This window comes from Cetorhinus maximus, chromosome 15 (assembly GCF_964194155.1).
Source record: "Cetorhinus maximus chromosome 15, sCetMax3.hap1.1, whole genome shotgun sequence".
Lineage (NCBI taxonomy): Eukaryota > Metazoa > Chordata > Chondrichthyes > Lamniformes > Cetorhinidae > Cetorhinus > Cetorhinus maximus.
In genome coordinates this window covers 75,024,574-75,045,048 of record NC_135893.1, presented here as the reverse complement: position 1 = coordinate 75,045,048, position 20,475 = coordinate 75,024,574, and the positions used below count along the sequence as shown (strand labels likewise).

The following is a 20,475-nucleotide window of genomic DNA, read 5'->3' as shown; positions in this document are numbered from 1 at the left end:
AACTATGCTCGGTTTGGGGTCTCCACGCCTATCGAAAACCCCTGAATCTGAATAATACAGCTAGTGAGCCGCTTCTTTGATGTGTGGGTAATGACGTATACTCGGTCAGGGATCCCAAATCCGGTCGGAAATCCACCCTCCCCCCACTCCGGCGAGATCTGGTTCCAGATCTCGCGAGACTCCGGAGGCTTTAAGAAGGCTGCGCGCCGGCCTTCGGCCTTCTGACTGAAAATTATCACGTAAGTGCGTTTGTCTCGGAGCGTTGGCAATCGGTGTAAAATCACAGCCATCCGCCTCGCAGCGGCTCAGGCGAGGGCTGATAAACACCAAGCTGCCCTTAATAAAGTGTTTCGTATGGATATTTCGCGCATTGAACGTGAAAGGAATGGATTATAAAGGAGTTTCGTGCGGGTGGGAGGGGGTCCAGGTTTCCCCGGAACTCGCGAGCCGGCCGCGTTTACTCGGGTAGAGCCCTCTTACTCTGAAATGAATCATCCGGATAGGATTTACCTTAAAACGAACCTAATCCGAGTGAGATGAGATGTGGGGCCTGTCGATGATGCCCGGAAACCCACATGGATCTGGGTTCCGGCTGGGCCCTCGGGCTAGCGCCCACTGGGGCTGGTACTGGAGGGGCTGCTGCAGCCTGTAGGATAATCACTCATGAAGCTGCAAACCTTTCTCTGTATGTGCGTAAAAAGGTACTAATTCAACCAGGGTCATGAATCCTAAATTACAGAAATTTAGTGGAGGAATAATCTCTCCATGCCATTGTCAAAGATATTGGGAAAGATATTCAGTTTAACTGAATTTTTGTATTGCCGAGAAAAGAGATTTTGTCAAGAATACCAATGTCAGGGGAAGCAACATTGATGGTGTTGTGATTGGCCTGATGAGTGCAAGATGAAAAGCTTTGACAGAATGTCTTTTTTCAGCAGTTCTCAAGTCCTGTACTACCGAACTTTTGAATTTTTGTCTTTTCCTGAACTGTTTTCATATCAGTCCAGAAGTGGTTGTGCTTTCAGTATGTAGAGGACAAAAATAAAATGTGTAAAACTATAGTCCCCAGAATGGAAGCTGTAGTTATGAAGAGAGCTTTGGGCTAAGTGTTGGTGGTAATGGTCTCGCCTCAGTACGTTGAGAGTTCAATATCACACCCTAAGAGACTTGTGTGCAAAGTGATATCTTTCAGGTGAGATGTTGAATTGAGGCCTCACCTGCTTCCAGGATGGGTGTAAGATTCCATAGCACTACCTCGAACAGTAGGAGGATTGGTTTCGCCCATGTCCTGCCTGATATTTATCCCTTAACTGGCATCAGTACAATGGGTTATCTCATCATTATCTCATTGCCATACTGCAAGTCAACTGCTATGTCATAAGGTTGTGAAAGGGGCTATATAAATTATGGTATTATCTTAAAAAGCTGAGTAGGATAATGAGTGCAGAAGACCAGTCCATTGTGCTTTTGGCTCTTTCAAACAGCTACCCAGATTAGTCCCATTCATCTACCAGCTTTTCCTTTTAAAATATCAAATTCCCCATTGAAAGTTAGTTTTGAGTCTGCTTCCATAACCCTTTCAGGCAGTACAGCAGTTTGAGATGTGACCATTTGAAAGTCTTCAAGATTGAGGTGTTCCAAAGTAAAGGTCATTTCCACTGATTAATAATATGATCACTGTATCTAAGTAATGATTCTGGCTGTGATCGACACCAATAAAGCCGGAGGTGCTGCCACAGAATGGTTTCAGTGTTTTTGTGCAAGTACAGTGTTGGTTGATCCCAGTGATGTGGAAACAGTCCACTACGTACGAGTGATGATTTGCACAGCAACTGAGTCAAGTTAGTGTTACTCGAAATGCTTCTGAAAATATAAATGTGCTGCAACTGAAGCTTTTGATCCCTTAATAGTTTTATCTTCTTGTTGCAGCAAATGGCGGACGACGCCGGTGGTAGAGGAGGTTTCCGCGGTGGCTTTGGCTCCGGTGGCCGTGGGCGGGGCCGAGGCCGCGGTAGGGGACGTGGAAGGGGCCGTGGTGCTCGTGGTGGAAAGGCTGAAGATAAGGAGGTAAGATACAATGTCACCTTAAATTCACGTAATGAGCTTTGCAATTAATGTACTGTCACAAAATTCATTGTTGTCGCATTAGTCCTGAAAGGTATTCCTTTTCCTCCCCCACAGTGGGTGCCAGTAACTAAGCTTGGGCGTTTGGTAAAGGATATGAAGATCAAAACTCTGGAGGAAATTTACCTCTTCTCCCTTCCTATCAAGGTAATACTTGTGAAGATTAGTTCCACCATGTAAATTCCTATCTGTGGTAGATTAAGCTGATCAATCAATTTTTATAACCTACCCTTAACAGTAGGCATTACTCTTACAAACTTCTCTTTCCTAATAGGAGTCTGAAATCATTGACTTCTTCCTGGGATCGGCCTTGAAGGACGAGGTTCTCAAGATCATGCCTGTCCAGAAGCAAACCCGTGCTGGTCAACGCACAAGGTTCAAGGTATGTTTTTGTCTGTCTACAGGCAATTCCTCATAACCTTTCTTCCACATGAATTATGGAATTTTAATAGCACTCTTCAAAAATTTTCAGGCTTTTGTTGCTATTGGTGACTATAACGGACATGTTGGACTGGGTGTCAAGTGTTCCAAGGAAGTGGCCACTGCCATTCGTGGAGCTATTATTCTGGCGAAGCTGTCAATCATCCCTGTAAGGAGGGGTTACTGGGGTAACAAAATTGGAAAGCCACATACCGTACCATGCAAGGCAAGTACAGATACTGGTGAATGGTTGGTGTATAATATGTAAAGTTGTCAGAGCAGTGCATGTGAAGCAAAATAAATAGTTTCATTTAAAGGAGCTTCAGTTTCTGAATTGACCTGTCGGAAGAGTATACATGGTATCGCACAAATAACCAGTTGCCTTATTTTATTATTTTGTGTTTTGGCTGTACCCAACATAGTGAAGGAGTAAATTGATGTGTGCAGGGTACCTGATCATGCAACGATTTACTGAAATCTGTAAACTCTAATCATGCAGTGCTGTTTGTGGTTTGTGTGTATATTATTTGGTTCTGTATTGATGGAATTGCTTGAAATTTGAACTGCCCGTTTTGTATTGGTGTCTTGTAGTTTATGTGGAGAAAATGCTTGAATTGTGTTTATTTGTGGGAGACCAGTTTTACGATATTGTCTAAATGCTGCAACAATTTCTTAACCTTTCCAGGTGACTGGTCGTTGCGGTTCAGTCTTGGTGCGTCTTATCCCTGCACCTCGTGGTACTGGTATTGTCTCAGCCCCTGTACCCAAGAAACTGCTTCAGATGGCTGGTATCGACGATTGCTACACCTCAGCCAGAGGCTGCACAGCCACACTGGGCAACTTTGGTAAGTCAGGCTTCTAACTACAATGTCAGGGAAAAGATTTATGTGCTATGCTCATAGCAATGTTTGTATTTTACTCCTTTGGGGTAGGGTGAGGGAATCATAAGTATCAGGCAAGTTGTATTTGTCTTCTGTAATAGTTGTGTTTGATGGTAGAACAAAAAGAGACTAGTCTAAAATTTGTCAGTAAGAGCGATTGGATGGTATCTGTAAGGCCATTCTGATTACAACTGACTCCCTTTATGTTACTGAATGTCCCTTTAGTGCTTGTGTTCTCTTACTTTCTCAATTATTTTTGAATTCTCTCAGCTCTGCACAATTTAACCTGCTGGTGGTGTAATTGGCATATTACGAGAGAGAAATAAATGGAGAATTGCACGGCAGCTAGACCTTCTATATGGGTTATCTGTTCCATTTGAAGCTCAACATAAATCTTTTAAAGTTTCATCTTGGTGACTGACTGGTCTAGTACTTATCCTATAACTTGTTATATTTGCTTTTCTACAGCTAAAGCTACTTTTGATGCCATCTCTAAGACCTACAGTTACCTGACCCCAGATCTGTGGAAAGAGACTGTGTTTACCAAGGCCCCATACCAGGTACCATGCTGAAAACTAACTTTAAGAAGTATGATTTCTTTGAAGTATGAAGAGATTTGAAAATTATTTTCATTTAACTTGAGGTAACCGTTGCTTTCATGGTGCCACAGCTGCTTATTGCAGCATATCACCTATATCCAGTGCTTTCAACCTTTTTTGCTTCTAAGGTTCTAACCCCATGTTATAAAAATTCCATGAACCCCCAGTAACACACGGTTTTTCTGTATAAAAGTTAGCTATGCAATTAAACACATTCATTATCTTACTCAGTATGAAACTGTTGCTGGTGCTAGTTTCCAAATAGCTCCATTGTCTCGCCCATCCCTGTGTCTATAATCTCCAGCTCCTGCAAAGAACCAAAATTTTTGCACTCCTCCAATTCTGGCCTCTTGCACATCCTAGATTTTAATTAGCCCACCATTGGCAGCTGTGCCTTCAGCTTCCTAGGCCCTAAGTTCTGGAATTCTCTCTACGCTCCCCCACATCTCGTACCATTTTCTCCTTTAAAAGCTTCTTAAAACTTAACCCTGTAATTAACCTTTCAGTTACCTCCTTCAGTATCTATTATCTTCTCATGGTTCAGTGTCAAATTTTGTTTGATATTGCTCAGGTAAGTAGTTTAGGATGCTTAACTTTAGCGCACTATATAAATGAAGTTGTTGATGCTGCGGCCATTCATGATCCTCTGCTGTTTGTAGAATTCCCCCCTTCCTTGTTCCCTGAGATCTGATTAAACACTTTTCTCAGTGAGGATGGCAACAGCTCCAGCACAGTCTATTTCCCCAGCAGCTCCTCAATGGAAACTGACTCCACTGAATGACAGACACGTCACCCAATTCACTTTCTCAGAAGCTCCTCAATGGGCTAGAAACTGGCCAATCAACCTGGCTGGAAAGTGGGGTTTACAGAGATCATCTCACTTGAAAAAGGCCTGCGCTTGGAGCTTGCTCAGTCAGTTTAAATATATTATTTCAGTTGCCACTAATCTTTGTCCTTCTGACAAGATAGCATGTTTTGGAAGACTTCTAAGGGGCTATAGACTCCAGGTTGAGAATCCCTGATCAATATCATTTCTATAACAAACACTCTTCCTCTTTTTTGCTTTTCTGGCTAACCAGTTTTTTGCAGTATTTTATATTGTGCACTTCAAAGCATGCTCTGAAGTTTTCTCTTTTCTCTCTTAGGAATTCACTGATCATCTGGCCAAGACCCACACCCGTGTATCTGTCCAAAGGTCCCAGTCGGCTGTTGCTCCAGCAACATGAAAGTGTTTTATACAAAGAATAAAATAAAGACCTGTTGCCCATGATTTTGTTTATTGTGATCTTTGCTTTGGAGAGGGTTGGATTTGATGGGGGGAAATGTTTAACGGGTCATAAATTTGATTATAATGAAAACTGCTGAATCTTCTACAACAAAAACACCTGGAAAAACTCAGCAGGTCTGACAGCATCTGCGGAGAGGAACGTTAACACAGTCAACGTTTCGAGTCTGTGTGACTCTTCAACAGAACTAAGGAAAAATAGAAAAGAGGTGAAATATAAGCTGGTTTAAGGGAGGGTGGGACAGGTAGAGCTGGATAGAGGGCCAGTGATCGGTGGAGATAACGAAAAGATGTCATAGACAAAAGGACAAAGATGTGTTGAAGGTGGTGATATTATCTAAGGAATGTGATAATAGGTGACATTAAGGGTAGAAAGCAGGACGAGCAAGATACAGATACCCCTAGTAGGGGGGAAAGGATCGAAATAGGCTAAAAGGTAGAGATAAAATGGATGGAAATACATTGCTGAATGTTCTCATGGCCTGAACATTTTTAATCTTCACAATTAACTCTGTGATCTTAATGTAAATTATCCTTCAACCCTTTGGGAAACAATCAGTTGATGACCCATGCCATAACATGGAAATATCAGTAATCATTTACCTACATGTTGCTCACTGATCACCTCATTCATTACTGTCTCAGCTCAACCAGGCTTTTGAAATTCAGTTAGTGGATTGTGCTGCTGATTGATTGGCCTTCAACCTTGCATCTTTCAAACTTCAGCTCATCCAAAACTCTGCTGCCCTGTATCCTACTTGGAATGCCCTTTTTGAGCCATTACCCCTGTGCTCACAACATTGGCTTCTGGACTGGCAATGCCTGGATTTTAAAATTCTCATCCTTACCCCTCCCGTAGCACTGAAATAGTCATGTCTGAAATGGCATTCTCTGAACTGAGGGCAACTGGAGGATTGAAAATGTTCCACCTGCTTTAAAACGATAAACCCAACAACTTCAGACCAGTCATCCTAAAATTGGTAGGGAAGCTTTTAAGAGACCATAGCCCAGAACAAAATCAATTGGTGTTTGGATAAGTATGGGGTAATTAATGATGACATGGATTTATTAAAGCAAACTAGTGTTTGACTAACTTGAGTACTAATGTAGAGTTGATGAGGACCATGTGGTTGATGTGCATTGGACTTTTGAAAGGTGCTTGTAAAGTGCCATTGCAAAATTGGAGCTCATGAATTACTAGCGGTGTGTGGATACAAGATCAATGGGTGGAAAGCAGAGAGTAGTGGCTAACAGTTGGTTTTCCAGACTGGGTCAGGGTGGTGTCATACAGATCCCCAGGAGTCAGTGTTCAGACCCACTTTTTTTATATACATTAAGACCTGGGCTTGGGTATATGCAAGGTCTGATTTCAAAATTTACAGAGATATGGAAACACAGTAAAAAATGTGAAGGATGATAATGGACTTCAGGTGGTGTAGACAGACGGATGAATTGGGAAGATAACATGAAATTTAATGCTGAGAAATGTGAATTTTGGTAGGAAGAATGAATAATAAATGATAATTTTAGAGGATGTCTCTGTCACACTGTTTTATAATGCTCCTGCGGTGACATGGGATGTTTATGTTAAAGGTACTGTATATAAGTAATAGGTGCAAAGACCTAGGGTGTGTGTACACATCTTTGAAGGTGGGAGGATGAGTTGAAGATTGAAGAGATTGTTTAAAATAAGATCCTTAGCTTTATCAATAGAATACAAACACAAGGAAGGTTTAGTAAACCAACACTGATTAGGCTTCAGCCGGAGTATTGTGTCTGATTTTGGGCACTACACCTTATGAAGGATATTAAGTCCTTTGAGAGGTTGCAGAAGAGGATTATTAGAATGCTAACGTGGGTGAGACTTCAGTTACCTGGAGAAGTTGAGGCTGATAGAGATGTTTAAAATCATGAATGGTTTCCACTGGCAAAAGAACCAGAGGGAACAGTTTTTACAATCTTGATATGCACTCATGAAAGGGTAGCAGAGGCAGATCAATTATTTATCCAGTTCCCTTTTGAAAAATAATGAAGTGTTTTTCATTTTGCAGGACGACAAGGAGTGGGACTAACTGGTCTACCAAAGAGCTAGCACAGGCAGAGCAGGCTGAATGATCTATGTTGTATGATTCTATGATCATTATCATGTGAACTTCAGCATTTAATCATATCATCTTTCTCTCAAACCTCCCTTTTGCTCTGGAACAATGCTTACAGAGTCAACTTCTAACCAGTGATCTCTTGTTTTCCTCTATTATTGCTAATTCCACAAGAAGTTATTCTGTCATCATCAGCAGGTCTCTAAACGTTAATTATGAAATGGACACCACTGTTCTGGCTGTTATATAGCGACATGATTGTTAATTTACAGAATGATTAAGAACTCATCACTTCCCTGTAACAAGTATGTAATCAAAAAATACAGGTTATACATTATTTATTGTTTAACAGGTGCATGTATTTTAGTCACATTCATGTGAAATTCAGCATTTTGCACAATTTAAACACATTCAGACTGTACATTATAGGTGAAGGTTTGTCTCAAACTTAATCAAAAAAATTTTTCCAGTAGATTGTGGTGCTCTTAGGCTTCAGATGCTGCCTTTTCTCTCTCCTCAATCATTCGATGTTTCTGTTTCATTAGACATCGTCTGGCACTACCATAAGCCCCCAGATCACCATCTGTAAAAAAAAAAGGGAAAGAAACAGCAAATTAAACGAGAGAGCAGGTGTTAAATTTCCTCTACTCTCAGCATGTGATTTTCTACGACAAAAACATAGCACCCATGTTCTTTACCAAATCATGTCCTGACAAAAAGACTTGCATTTATATAGTGCCTTTCATGATCACAGGATGTTGTAAAGTGCTTTATAACTAATGAACTACATTTTTGTAGTCTGATCACTGTTGTAATGTAGGAAACAGGGCAGCCAATTTGCATGCAGCAAATTCCCCCAACAATGTGGGAATGACCAGATAATTTAGTGATGCTGAATGAGGGATAAATATTGGCCAGGACACAGGAGAACTCCCGTACTTTTAAGAACATAAGAACTAGGAGCAGGAGTAGGCAATTCAGCTCCTCGAGCCTGCCCCACCATTCAATGCGATCATGGCTGATCTCATTTCGATCTCAACTCCAATTTCCCGCCCTCTCCCCATAACCTTTCAACCCATTACTAATTAAAAATCTGTCTATCTCCTCCTTAAATTTATTCAGCGTCCCGGTATCCACTGCACTCTGAGGTGGTGAGCTCCACAGATTCATGACCCTTTGAGAAAAGTAATTCCTCCTCATCTGATTTAAATCTACCACCCCTCAACCTAAAACTATGGTCTCTTGTAATTATCACACTTCCCAAAGGCATTAGCGAACCAGATGGGTTTTTAATGACAATCAAATCAGACTTTTAATTTCAGATTTTTATTAAATTCAAATTTCACCATCTGCTATGGTGGGATTTGAACTCAGACTCCTAAAGCATTATTCTGGGTCGTATGCATTGTTAGTCTAGAGACAATACCACTACACCACCGCTTTCTTCCATATGGTATCATGTATAATTTCTTAGGAACTGACAGCAGCTTTTCTGTCCAGTAGCACTCCTCAGCACAGTCATGATCTGCATCAATGAGATCCTGCAGTCTCATAATATGTATCAGCAAACTGTACAGATATTTTCAAGATTTATATGGTAAAACATTCAAAAATATTAACGAGCTGAGTTGACCATGGGATGGGTGCTTAGAAGAGGTTTTGTTAGATAAGATACAATTCCAATCTTTATGGCACATTAGACTGATTATAAGATTACTCATACAAATAACCAGTCTGTAACTGTGTGACTTACATCTTGATTGATAGCCTTTCGCTCCCTGCTTGAACTGCTCCAGCTCCTTAGCACAGTTCTGTACATAGCTGTTACCTTCCCTCTGCTGACAGGCCCTTAGACGTTCCTGAAGAATTTTCATAATTTCCTGATCAACCTTGCTGCAAAAGAAAAGTGTAAGTTTTCTTAAAACCACAAAAACAGAGGAAGTGCTGCTTGATAGCAAAACAACTGCTGATTCAGAACAGTCTACAAGCCTTGGCAGCTACTTAATATCAGGCTTCCATCTAGTGCATGTAATGCCTGAGCTCTAGCTTCAGTGGTTGGTTTACTACGAGATTTTGTGGATATTCAAGTTTTCAATGAAATAATGCAGAGTAACAGGTACAGCAGCTGCAGAAAATACATGCAACTTTGTCTACAAAGCACAGTCATCAATTGAGGAAGCACTGAGCTTTTCACAAGCTAAGGATTCCTCCCCTGCACTGAATGCCAGAGAAAAATCAAGTGGATTTTCCAAGCAAATTAATATTCGCACTCTGAACAGAAGCTGAGAAAAATGGAATGAGAGAGATTGGATAGAAAGGAATGAGGAAGGAACAAAGAACGATATAATGAAATAGAAGAAAGATAGAGGATTTCAGCTCAGCTCTGTTTCTCTCTCCACAGATGCTGTCAGACCTGCTGAGTTTTTCCAGCATTTTCGGTTTTTATTTACAACATAAGCTAGGGTTATTCTCCTTAGAGAAGAGAATGTTAAATGGAAATTTAAGAGGTGTTCAAAATCATGCAGGGGAATAAGCAGAAAGCCTTTCCAGTGGCTGAAGAGTCAACGGTCACAGGAAACAGATTTAAAATATTTGACAAAAGAACCAGACAAAATATGGAGATTTTTTTTTTAAACACAGTGAGGATGATGGAAGACATTTAATAATAACTTTCAAAGGGAGCTTAGATACATCATTTGGATTGAGTCTACAGCACAGAAACAGTCATTCAGGCCAACTAGTCTATGCCAGCATTGATGCTTCAAGCATCCTCCCATCCATCTTCAAATGCAAAGGCTTCTATTCATTTCTCTCTCCTATGCTTATCTAGCTTCCCCTTAGATGCATCACTGCTATTTGCCTGAAATATCCCTTGCGGTAGTGCATTCCAGATTTTTACCACTCAAGTGCAGTACCGTGGGAGTGCTGCATTGTTGGAGGTGCTGTCATTCAAATAGAGACCTTAAACCCAGGCCTGTTTATTCTCGCAAGTGGACACAGAAGATGCTATGCCACTATTATGAAGAGGAGCAGGGGAATTCTTTCCCATGTCCTGGCCAATATTTACCTCTAAATCAACATCAAAAGAAACAGATTACCTGGTTAATATTCCAATGCTGTCTGTGGGAGCTTACTGTGTGCAAATTGGCTGCCATGTTTCCTGTATTACAACAATGGCAACCTTTCAATAAATACTTCACTGTCTGCAAGGCACTCTGGGACATCCTTAGGCTGTGAAATGCACTAACTATATAGATGAATGTCTCCTTTTATATTTCTTTGGATAAAGATGTTTCTCCTGAATTCACTATTGGATTTATTAATGACTACATTATTATGTTACCTCTAGTTTTAGACTCCCCCACGAATGGAACATTTTCTCTCTGTCTACCCTATGTCCACTGTCATTACCACTACACCACCATCTCCCCATAAATATGGAGCCCAGAACTGTGCACAGTACTCCAAGTATGGTCTGACCACTGTTTGATACAAGTTTAACATAGCTTAGCTGCTTTTCAAATCTATCCCTCCAGAAATGAACCCCAGTGCTTAGTTTGCTTAATTTCTGGCCTTATTAATCTTCTCGTGATATATCTATCTGTACCCTTAGATCCCTTTGCTCCTCTGCCCCATTCAGGCTCTGATCCAAGCAGTATCTGAAGGGAAAAAGAATTGCAGGGCTACAGGGAAAGCATAGGGGAAATGGTACTATTTAGATAGCACATTCAAAGAGCTGGCAAGTGTATAATGGGCTGAATGGTCTCCTACTGTGCTGTATTATTTAGAGAGAAAGGGATGAGAGCAAGAAAGATATGAGAAAGACAGAAGGTAAGAAATAACAATAAAGGGAATTGATAGAGCAAAAAATGAAGGGAAGAAATGAGGGAGAATCTTGAGTACAATCTGATTTCAAGCAATTAATTGGAAAGCAGTCATTTTAAAAGTCATATTGATAGCCTACATCTGAAAATTACCAACATGGTGTAAATTACAGATTATCCCATTTTCTATCTTGTTCAATACTGAGGACGTGGTAGGTATACCTTTTTTTTCTACATGTTGAGCATTGCAAGGCTGACCACCCCTAATCCATGCGATTTTTGCTTTTATTCTTTCATGGGACGTGGGTGTCTCTGGCAAGACCAACATATGATGCACACCACCCTTGAGGTGGTGATGGTGAGCTGCCTTCTTGAACTGCTGCAGTCCATGTGGCGTAGGTACACCCACAGTGCTGCTCGGGAGTGAGTTCCAGGATTCTGACCCAGTGACAGTGAAGGAACGGCGATATATTTCCAAGTCAGGGTGGTGAGTGGCTTGGAGGGGAACTTGCAGGTGGTGTTCCCATGTGTCTGCTGCCCTTATTCTTCTAGAGGTCATGGATTTGGAAGATGCTGTCGAAGGAGCCTAGGTGAGTTGCTGCAGTGCATCGTGTAGATGGTACACACTGCTGCTATTGTATATCGGTGGTGGGGGGAGTGAATATTGAAGGTGGCGGATGGGGTGTCAATCAAATGAGCTGCTTTGAACTGGATGGCGTTGAGCTTTTCGAGTGCTGTTGGAGCTGCACTCATCCTGGAAAGTGCAGAGTATTCCATCACACTCCTGACTTGTGCCTTGTAGATGGTGGACAGGCTTTGGGGAGTCAGGAGGTGAGTTACTCACCACAGAATTCTGACCTGCTCTTGTAGCTATAGTATCTACATATCTGGTCCAGTTTAGTTTCTGGTCAGTTGGTAGAAGGTAATAATTGCAACAGTTCAGAGTGTAAGCAACGAGAAGAACCCTTTTTTTCCTGTTGCGCATATCTGTCTGCACCAGAGATTGCCTTTAATAACTTCGTATATCTATCTCTGCGTCACAGAAACATCACATTTACACTGCCAGTAAATACCACTTTCCGGATTTTATTCAATGTGAATTTAAAATCAGATACATACTAATCTCTTCTCCACTGCATCTCTGCCTCATAGTAGCAGAGGTAATCACCCAAATGGCAGTCAGTTAAATCTGGCACGCGTCTGAAATGCTGATGGTAGTAATAGAATTTGTTCTTTTCCTGCTGGCGTTCCACCCATTCTACAAAATGATTTAATAAAAAAGTTTTATTAAATAAACCTGTGGTCAACATCACAAAAAGGTTGAAAGCAGGATGCTTGTACTGTTACGCGATACAAAGTGGGATGGATAAACCTATTGTCAAGCACGGTAGATGATGATAAATTACCTAAGATTCAGTTGAATAATATATCACACTATAAAAGATTTTTTATTAAACAGGTTAGTCAATTGGCACTGTATCACACATTTTGAACCATTAAAGGTATGTTTTTACCTATAAACTCTACATGAATAGGCAATGTCAAATTATCAAATGAATCCTTGTACAGAACAATGTTCCCATTATCAATTGGACCATCTGCAGAGTGCCCACCCACAGTAAACTGACAGATTGAGTTGAACAGCTAATGGTTGTTCCCACGATTTGTTTGATCCATGCTTGATACCAACTTATGAATTGGATGCACAAGAATGAAGATCTGGGAGTGATGAGATATTATCTCACAAGGGTGTTTAATTGACAAACTGCTGAGATAAATGAGATTCTGTTTCAGGGTATTCATAATGTGAGGTTCAGATGGGAAGCTTTATCCTATTCAGGTCCTATTCCTATCAGCTGCCTGGCAGCCAGTGTATTTCTTGCCTTTAACACTCATTGATATTCATCTTAAACGGTTTAATAACTGTGCTGCAACTAATTTTTTTTACTCATTCATGGGATGTGGGCGTCACTAGCTAGGACAGCATTTATTACCCATCCCTAATTGCCCCTGTTCAGGGGGCCTTTAACAGTCAACCACATTGCTGTGGGTCAGGAGTCAAATGTAGGCCAGGCCAGGTAAGGACAGCAGATTTCCTTCCCTAAAGGATATTAATGAACCACATGGGTTTTTACAACAATTGCCAATGGTATCATGGTCATCAGACTTTTAACTCCAGATTTTTATTGAATTCAAACTTCACCATTTGCCGTGGTGGGATTCGAACCTTGGTCCCCAGGGCATTACCCTGGGTCTCTAGAATACTAGTCAGTGACAATACCACTATGCCACCACCTCCCCCAAAATTGCACACTTGATTGAAAATCAACAATTCAATATATTTGTAATCTTTAATATAGCTATAATCTTTACAATTCAAAGCTAATTTGTGTATAACTGAAAAAAGATACACGTCAAAGCTTTTATCTTGCACTCATCAGGATATTTGCAAGAACACCAAACATAAAGGTTACAACAATTTATACTTCATGAGAAGAGAGTGCTACTTCGTTGGCAAGTGGACGAATGGGGAAAGAGAGAGCTGTTCCGTTGGGACGGACTTCATTTGAACCATGCTGGGACCAGTGTCCTAGTGAATCGTATTACTAGGGTTGTAGATAGGACTTTAAGCTAATTAGTGGGGTTGGTGGGGGGGCGGGGGGAGATTCAATGGAAGGGAAGTTTAAAAAATCAAAACGAAACGGAAGAGCAGAGGTGCAGGGTAGTGAAGGGGTGAATGACAATCAAAGTGTGACAGGAAGGGCAGAAAATATAAGCAGAATCAGAATGAGTAATAATGGTAAAAAGTCAAAGCTTAAGGCTCTGAATGCATGCAGCATTTGTAACAAGATAGATGAGTTGATGGTACGAATGGAAGTAAATGGATATGACTTGATAGCTATTAGAGAGATGTGGTTGCAGGGTGACCAAGTCTGGAAACTCAACATTCAAGGGTATTCGACATTCCGAAAAAACAGACAAAAAGGAAAAGGAGATGGGGTAGCCTTGTTAATAAAGGAAGGTACCAGTGTGGTGGTAAGGAGTGATATAGGTGCAATAGATCGTGATGTGGAATCAGTTTGGGTGGAAATAGGGGATAGCAAGGGGAAGAAGCCACAGGTGGGAGTCATCTATAGGCTCCCGAAGAACTGCCTTACTGTAGGACAAAGTATAAATCAGGAAATAATGGAGGTGTGTAAGAAGGGTGCTATAATTGTCATGGGTGATTTTATTCTGTATATTGACTGGACAAAACAGATTGGCATGGAGGATGAATTTGTAGAGGCATCAGGGATTGTTTCTTAGAGCAGTACGTTGCAGAACCTACCTGGGAACAGGCTATTTTAGATCGAGTAATGTGTAATGAGGTAGGATTAATAAGAGATATCGTAGTTAAGGATCCTCTCGCGGGTAGCGATCACAATATGGTAGAATTTCAAATTCAGTTTGAGGGCGAGCAACTCGGGTCTCAAGCCAGTGTCCTCAGTTTAAATAAGGGTAATTACAGAGGTAAGAAGAAAGAATTGTCTAAAGCAGGCTGGGAAAATAGACTAAGGGGAAGGTCAGTGGATGGGCAGTGGCAGACATTTAAGCAGATATTTCATAAAGCTCAGCAAAAATTTATCCCAGTCAAAAAGGACTAGATGAGAAAGATGAACCACCCGTGGTTAACAAAGATGGTGAAGGAGAGCATCCAATCAAAAACTACGGCATACAAAGTGATGAAAACTAGTGGTAAGCCAGAGGATTGGGAACTTATTAGGAACCAGCAACGGATGACTCCAGCATGATGCCACCACCAAACACATCTTCCCTTCTGCTGGCGGCATTCCGCAGGGATCGTTCCCTCCGGGACACCCTGGTCCACTCCTCCATCACCCCCTTCCACGGCACCTTCCCATGCAACCGCAGAAGGTGTAACACCTGCCCCTTTACTTCCTCTCTCCTCACTGTCCAAGGGCCCAAACACTCCTTTCAAGTGAAGCAGCATTTCACTTGCACTTCCCTCAATTTAGTCTATTGCATTCGCTGCTCCCAATGCGGTTTCCTCTACATTGGAGAGACCAAACGCAGACTGGGTGGCCACTTTGCGGAACACCTTCGGTCTGTCCGCAAGCATGACCCAGACCTCCCTGTCGCTTGCCATTTCAACACTCCACCCTGCTCTCAGGTTCTTGGCCTGCTGCATTGTTCCAGTGAAGCTCAACACAAACTGGAGAACAGCACCTCATCTTCCGACTAGGCACTTTACAGCCTTCCAGACTGGATATTGAGTTCAACAATTTTAGATCATGAACTCTCTCCTCCATCCCCAACCCCTTTCCGATCCCCCTTTTTTCCAATAATTTATATAGATTTTTCTTTTCCCACCTATGTCCATTATTTTTAAATGTATTTCCATCCATTGTTTTATCTCTACCTTTTAGCCTATTTCGATCCCTTCCCCCCCAGCCCACCCCCACTAGGGCTATCTGTACCTTGCTTGTCCTGCTTTCTATCCTTAATGCCACCTATTATCACATTCCTTAGATAATATCACCACCATCAACACATCTTTGTCCTTTTGTCTATGACCTCTTTTGGTTATCTCCAACTATCACTGGCCCTCTATCCAGCTCTACCTGTCCCACCCCACCATCTCCCTTAAACCAGCTTATATTTCACCTCTTTTCTATTTTTCCTTAGTTCTGTTGAAGAGTCATACGGACTCGAAACGTTAACAGTGTTCCTCTCCGCAGATGCTGTCAGACCTGCTGAGTTTTTCCGGGTATATTTGTTTTTGTACAGGGAAATGGCAGATACTTTAAGCCAATATTGGGGTGGGAGAAAAATATATGCAGTTCATGACTAAGTCTGCCGAGCTCTTCAGCCCAGGCGTGTCTCTGGACATTTTGAAAGCTAACTTCAAGGCAGATATCAAAACGAAAAGCAATGCTGCGGTAACAGAATTTCTACTTGTGCTCATCTTCCCAAAACTCTCCACCATCGGGGCTTTCCTCAGGTCATGTCTGCGTGCGTTTTAGATTAGATAAGGCATTGACTGCTATAATTTAACGTTCAGAAGAAATCACATGGACTTGAAACGTTAACTCTGTTTCTCTCCACAGATGCTGCCTTCCTGCTGAGCTTTTCCAGCCTTTTTTGGTCTAGCAATTCATAAGATTCCTACTGACTTTTTCTGTTTGAATGTTGGGGACCTAGGGAGTTGTTCTTAATCCTCTGAATCCATTGATAAAACAAATCCTACAGCAACATCTGTTGTTTCAGATACATAACTATATATAATATACACACTATATATATATATATGTCTGTTCCAAGACAGCAGAAAGCGTTGGGGAGGTTTCCTCAGTAACCTCCTGTGTGTTTGCAGCAATTTCCATCACAAATTGAAGTTTCCAGGGGTGACCTGTGCATTTTCTCTGGGAGCTGCTCTAACTGAAGGACATTTACCCTCGGCCCAGGGCTGCTGAACCTCAGCCTCTCCCACCCTCACTCACCTCTGAAGGTTGTAACTGGCAAATCCACCGAGTAGTAGAAAAGCTTGCTGACAATAACCGCCGGGTTGGGCAGGCCAGTTTGCTTCTCCACTGCCGGGGTCCGGCTGGCCGGCTGCTGGTAAACGTCCTTGTCCCAATCGTCCGGCATCACTCCGACTAAGGCGCACACTGCGCAGCCGCACTACACAGACACACACATGGCGTCGCCCCCTGCACACAGACACACACAACATGGCGTCCGGCCCCTCAGAGGCACCGACGCGACACGCTGCTGCGCTTCTGCCGACGTCGCGCATGCTCCGAGTATGCGTATTTCGAGCGTTTTTATCCGTGACGTATTTGGAACGCCTGGACTGGTGGCGGCCAGGATCAAACATGGCGCTGCTAAAATCATCACAGCCGGTGGGCACCGCCCTTTCAAAGGGCGCTCGGAAAGAAATGTTAAGTTGCAGTATATTGTACCTCTCAATTCTGAGTTATTTAAATTATAACATACATAAAGGAAAGACACCGATTTAAGACAAAGACAGTGCACTCTACGTCATGGATGCCAACATGCTAAACAGCTGCTTGCCTAGAACCTTGAAAAAGTGCATTTTTGCGAGGAATAATTGCAGAGTTGCCTGTGGAACAAGGAGTGATAGTAAATCCTTGGGTTTCACTGTGAAGACTGTACTCCGTCTGCCATGCATAAAGCCTAGAGAAAGCAAATGGCGGCATGCACTTGATCTCGATACAGGAAGCATTGACGGGGAGGGGAGGGGATGGGGACCTGCATAAATACACCTGCCCCTTCACTTCCTCTCTCCTCACCGTCCAAGGGCCCAAACACTCCTTTCAAGTGAAGCAGCATTTCCCTTGCATTTCCCCCAACTTAGTCTACTGCATTCGTTGCTCCCAATGCAGTCTCCTCTACATTGGAGAGACCAAATGCAGACTGGGCAACCGCTTTGCAGAACACCCTCGGTCTGTCCGCAAGCATGACCCAGACCTCCCTGTCGCTTGCCATTTTAACACTCCACCCTGCTCTCTTGCCCACATGTCTGTCCTTGGCTTGCTGCATTGTTCCAGTGAAGCTCAACGCAAACTGGAGGAACAGCACCTCATCTTCCGACTAGGCACTTTACAGCCTTCCGGACTTAATATTGAGTTCAACAACTTTAGATCTTAAACTCCCTCCTCCATCCCCACCCCCTTTCCGCTTCTTCCCCCTCCCTTTTGATTATTCCAATAATTTATATAGATTTTTCTCTTCCCACCTATTTCCATTATTTTTAAATGTATTCCACCCATCGGTTATTTCACCCCACCCCCACTAGAGCTACCTTGCTCTCCACTCTTAATTAGCACATTCTTTTAGATAATATCACCACCTTCAACACCTCTTTGTTCTTTTGTCTGTGACATCTTCTGGTTATCTCCTCCTATCACTGCTTGCTTGTCCCAACAACTCCCCCCCCCCCCCCCCCCCCAAACCAGCTTATATTTCACCCCTTTCCCATTTCTACTTAGTTCTGTTGAAGGGTCATGAGGACTCTAAACGTCAACTTTGCTCTTCTCCACCGATGCTGCCAGACCTGCTGAGTTTTCCCAGGTATTTCTATTTTTGTTTTTATCCCCGCATAAATACTGCCCAACTGTCTCTGTGGACGCCCCATGTTTAATGAGACACTTCCCGGGAACCATCGAATTTTGAAATTCGCGCAAGCGCATTCCTTCCGAAGTCACCAGGCCGCGCAGCCTGATGTGTTGATTGATACTGGCAGTCCGGCGCCACCCGATGACCTCAGTAGATCTCTGCGCATGTGCAGACTGCCATCTTGCGTTGGAAGGAGACACACACAACATGGCGTCGCTCCCGGCACACAGACACACGCAACATGGCGTCGCTCCCGGCACACAGACACACACAACATGGCGTCGCTCCCGGCACACAGACACACACTCACAACATGGTGTCGCTCCATGCACATTTCTAGCCAGACACAAAAGACATGGTCAAGTGCAAAATACTGCAAATGCTGGTAATCTGAAATAAAAGCAGAAAATGTTGAAAATACTCAGCATGTCAGCAAATGTGGAGAGACCATTTATCAGAATTCTGTCTATTTTGCAGCATTTTCTAGCTGTTTTTATTTAATAAAGACAATGGACCATTGTATAAAAGCAAAATACTGTGGATGCTGGAAATCTGAAATAAAAACAGAAAATGCTGGAACAACTCAGCAGGTCTATCCGCATCTGTGGAGAGAAAGACAGAGTTAAGGTTTCGAGTCTATATGACTTCTTCAGTCCATATGACTCTGAGGAAGAGTCATACGGACTGGAAACGTTAACTCTCTCTCTCCACAGATGCTGTTAGACCCACAATGGGCCATTGGCCGGGCTATCATATGACAACCCTATGTCAATTACCTAATCATAAAAGTAATAGAATAAATAGGTATTTTAATTACTATTATAGATCAACTACAATCCTAATACAAGCAAAAACAAGATACTGCCTGGAATTCTATAGAAAATGCTGGAAAGATTCAGCAGCTCCGGACTGACTAGATTTTCAAAAGTCAAAACTGAAAACCTTGTGCTGGGGGAGGGGGTGTGTGGGGTGGGGGGGGGGGGTGCGTGCTCTGTGATTATTGACATGTTGGATGACCAATGGCCTGAGTCTAGGGGAGGGGCAGTTAATAGTAAGATGTCATATGATTACATCTCCTGAAATATGTCCAGCCAGAGTTGGCAATCCCATTAAGACCTAATTATTGAAGGCAAAACAAAAATAGCCGGAAAAACTCAGCAGATCTGACAGCATCTGCGGAGAGGAACACAGTAAACGTTTCAAGTCCGTATGATTGATGGCAACAGCTACAAACCACAGACTCTTGTTTCAATTACATTTCTGCCTCACTTTCTTATAAACAATTGAACCAAGGCTTCATTTGTCACAAGATCCCAGCGAAAATCATCTATTCTGCCCTAATTTTACTGTGCGGTGCACAATAGTAAGACCAATGTCCATTTAAAAGCCTAATTTATTTTCATTTGCACACTGGGTTCTAATAATAGACGTTTTCAGCAAGAAGCTGCGTTTAAACTAGTGAACTTACCTCAAGTGTGGGAGAATTTGTGTGCAAAAGCTGGAAACTCTTTTCGAGTTACCAACAGTCACAGATTGCAACTCTTCCGAGTACAATCACAGTTCTTGGTTTCCGGGAGTGGGACATGAACCCACAACCCTCTGATTCAAAGGCGAGGGTGCTATGAACTGAGCCACAGCTGACACCTGCAATGTTTCAATGAGAAGTAATGTGCTCAGTACTGATTGGTGGTTTACCAATGAGCACCATCCAATTACCTCGTCAAGTGCAGTTTGCGATTGACGGACATCGCTGTCAATCTTCTATAGTCACCTGGATGCTGATTCCCACTCAGCTCTGGACGCCGGTGAGAAGGCTTTCTGTGTACGCGGATCCATTCCAGCACAGCCCCTTAAAGGTCAGTGAGTGGGCGGCATTCTGATTCCCAGGGAGCAGTGCAAGAAGGTGTATTTGGGTTTGCTGACTGTCAGGAAGATATAATAAGTCTTGTAGTGTTATTGGAATTTATTGTAAAGTAGAGTAATAGTGAGGTCTGTGTCTGTGGGTCTATGTGTGCATGTTTGTGTGACTTAATTGAATTAAAGGTAGCTGGTCTGAGGCTTTGGTGTAATAGAAGATAAGCTAGGTTTGAAATGTTAAGTAGG

General features: G+C 42.4%; 3 protein-coding genes across 3 annotated transcripts in view; 2 read left to right on the top strand and 1 right to left on the bottom strand.

Moving 5' to 3' along the window:
- Window positions 1-172: 172 nt before the first annotated feature.
- rps2 (ribosomal protein S2) lies at window positions 173-5,292 on the top strand. Its single transcript, XM_078558672.1, has 8 exons — window positions 173-239; window positions 1,930-2,067; window positions 2,182-2,271; window positions 2,399-2,506; window positions 2,597-2,770; window positions 3,230-3,389; window positions 3,894-3,985; window positions 5,170-5,292. The coding sequence occupies exons 2-8, from the start codon at window positions 1,933-1,935 to the stop codon at window positions 5,248-5,250; spliced, it is 840 nt and encodes a 279-aa protein (XP_078414798.1). The 5' UTR covers window positions 173-239; window positions 1,930-1,932; the 3' UTR covers window positions 5,251-5,292.
- Window positions 5,293-7,729: 2,437 nt separating this feature from the next.
- On the bottom strand, window positions 7,730-16,921 carry ndufb10 (NADH:ubiquinone oxidoreductase subunit B10). Its single transcript, XM_078558671.1, has 4 exons — window positions 16,734-16,921; window positions 12,352-12,490; window positions 9,162-9,301; window positions 7,730-7,991 (listed from the first exon to the last, which is right to left on the bottom strand). Exons 1-4 carry the CDS (start codon window positions 16,879-16,881, stop codon window positions 7,894-7,896), a joined length of 525 nt encoding a protein of 174 aa, XP_078414797.1. The 5' UTR covers window positions 16,882-16,921; the 3' UTR covers window positions 7,730-7,893.
- Window positions 16,922-18,712: 1,791 nt separating this feature from the next.
- Window positions 18,713-20,475, top strand: part of LOC144690831 (large ribosomal subunit protein uL3-like) — a 46,891-nt gene continuing 45,128 nt past the window's right edge. Inside the window, exon 1 of the mRNA XM_078558669.1 lies at window positions 18,713-18,757. Coding sequence (XP_078414795.1) covers window positions 18,728-18,757 — 30 coding nt within the window. The 5' untranslated portion in view covers window positions 18,713-18,727. The remainder of the gene's footprint in view (window positions 18,758-20,475) is intronic.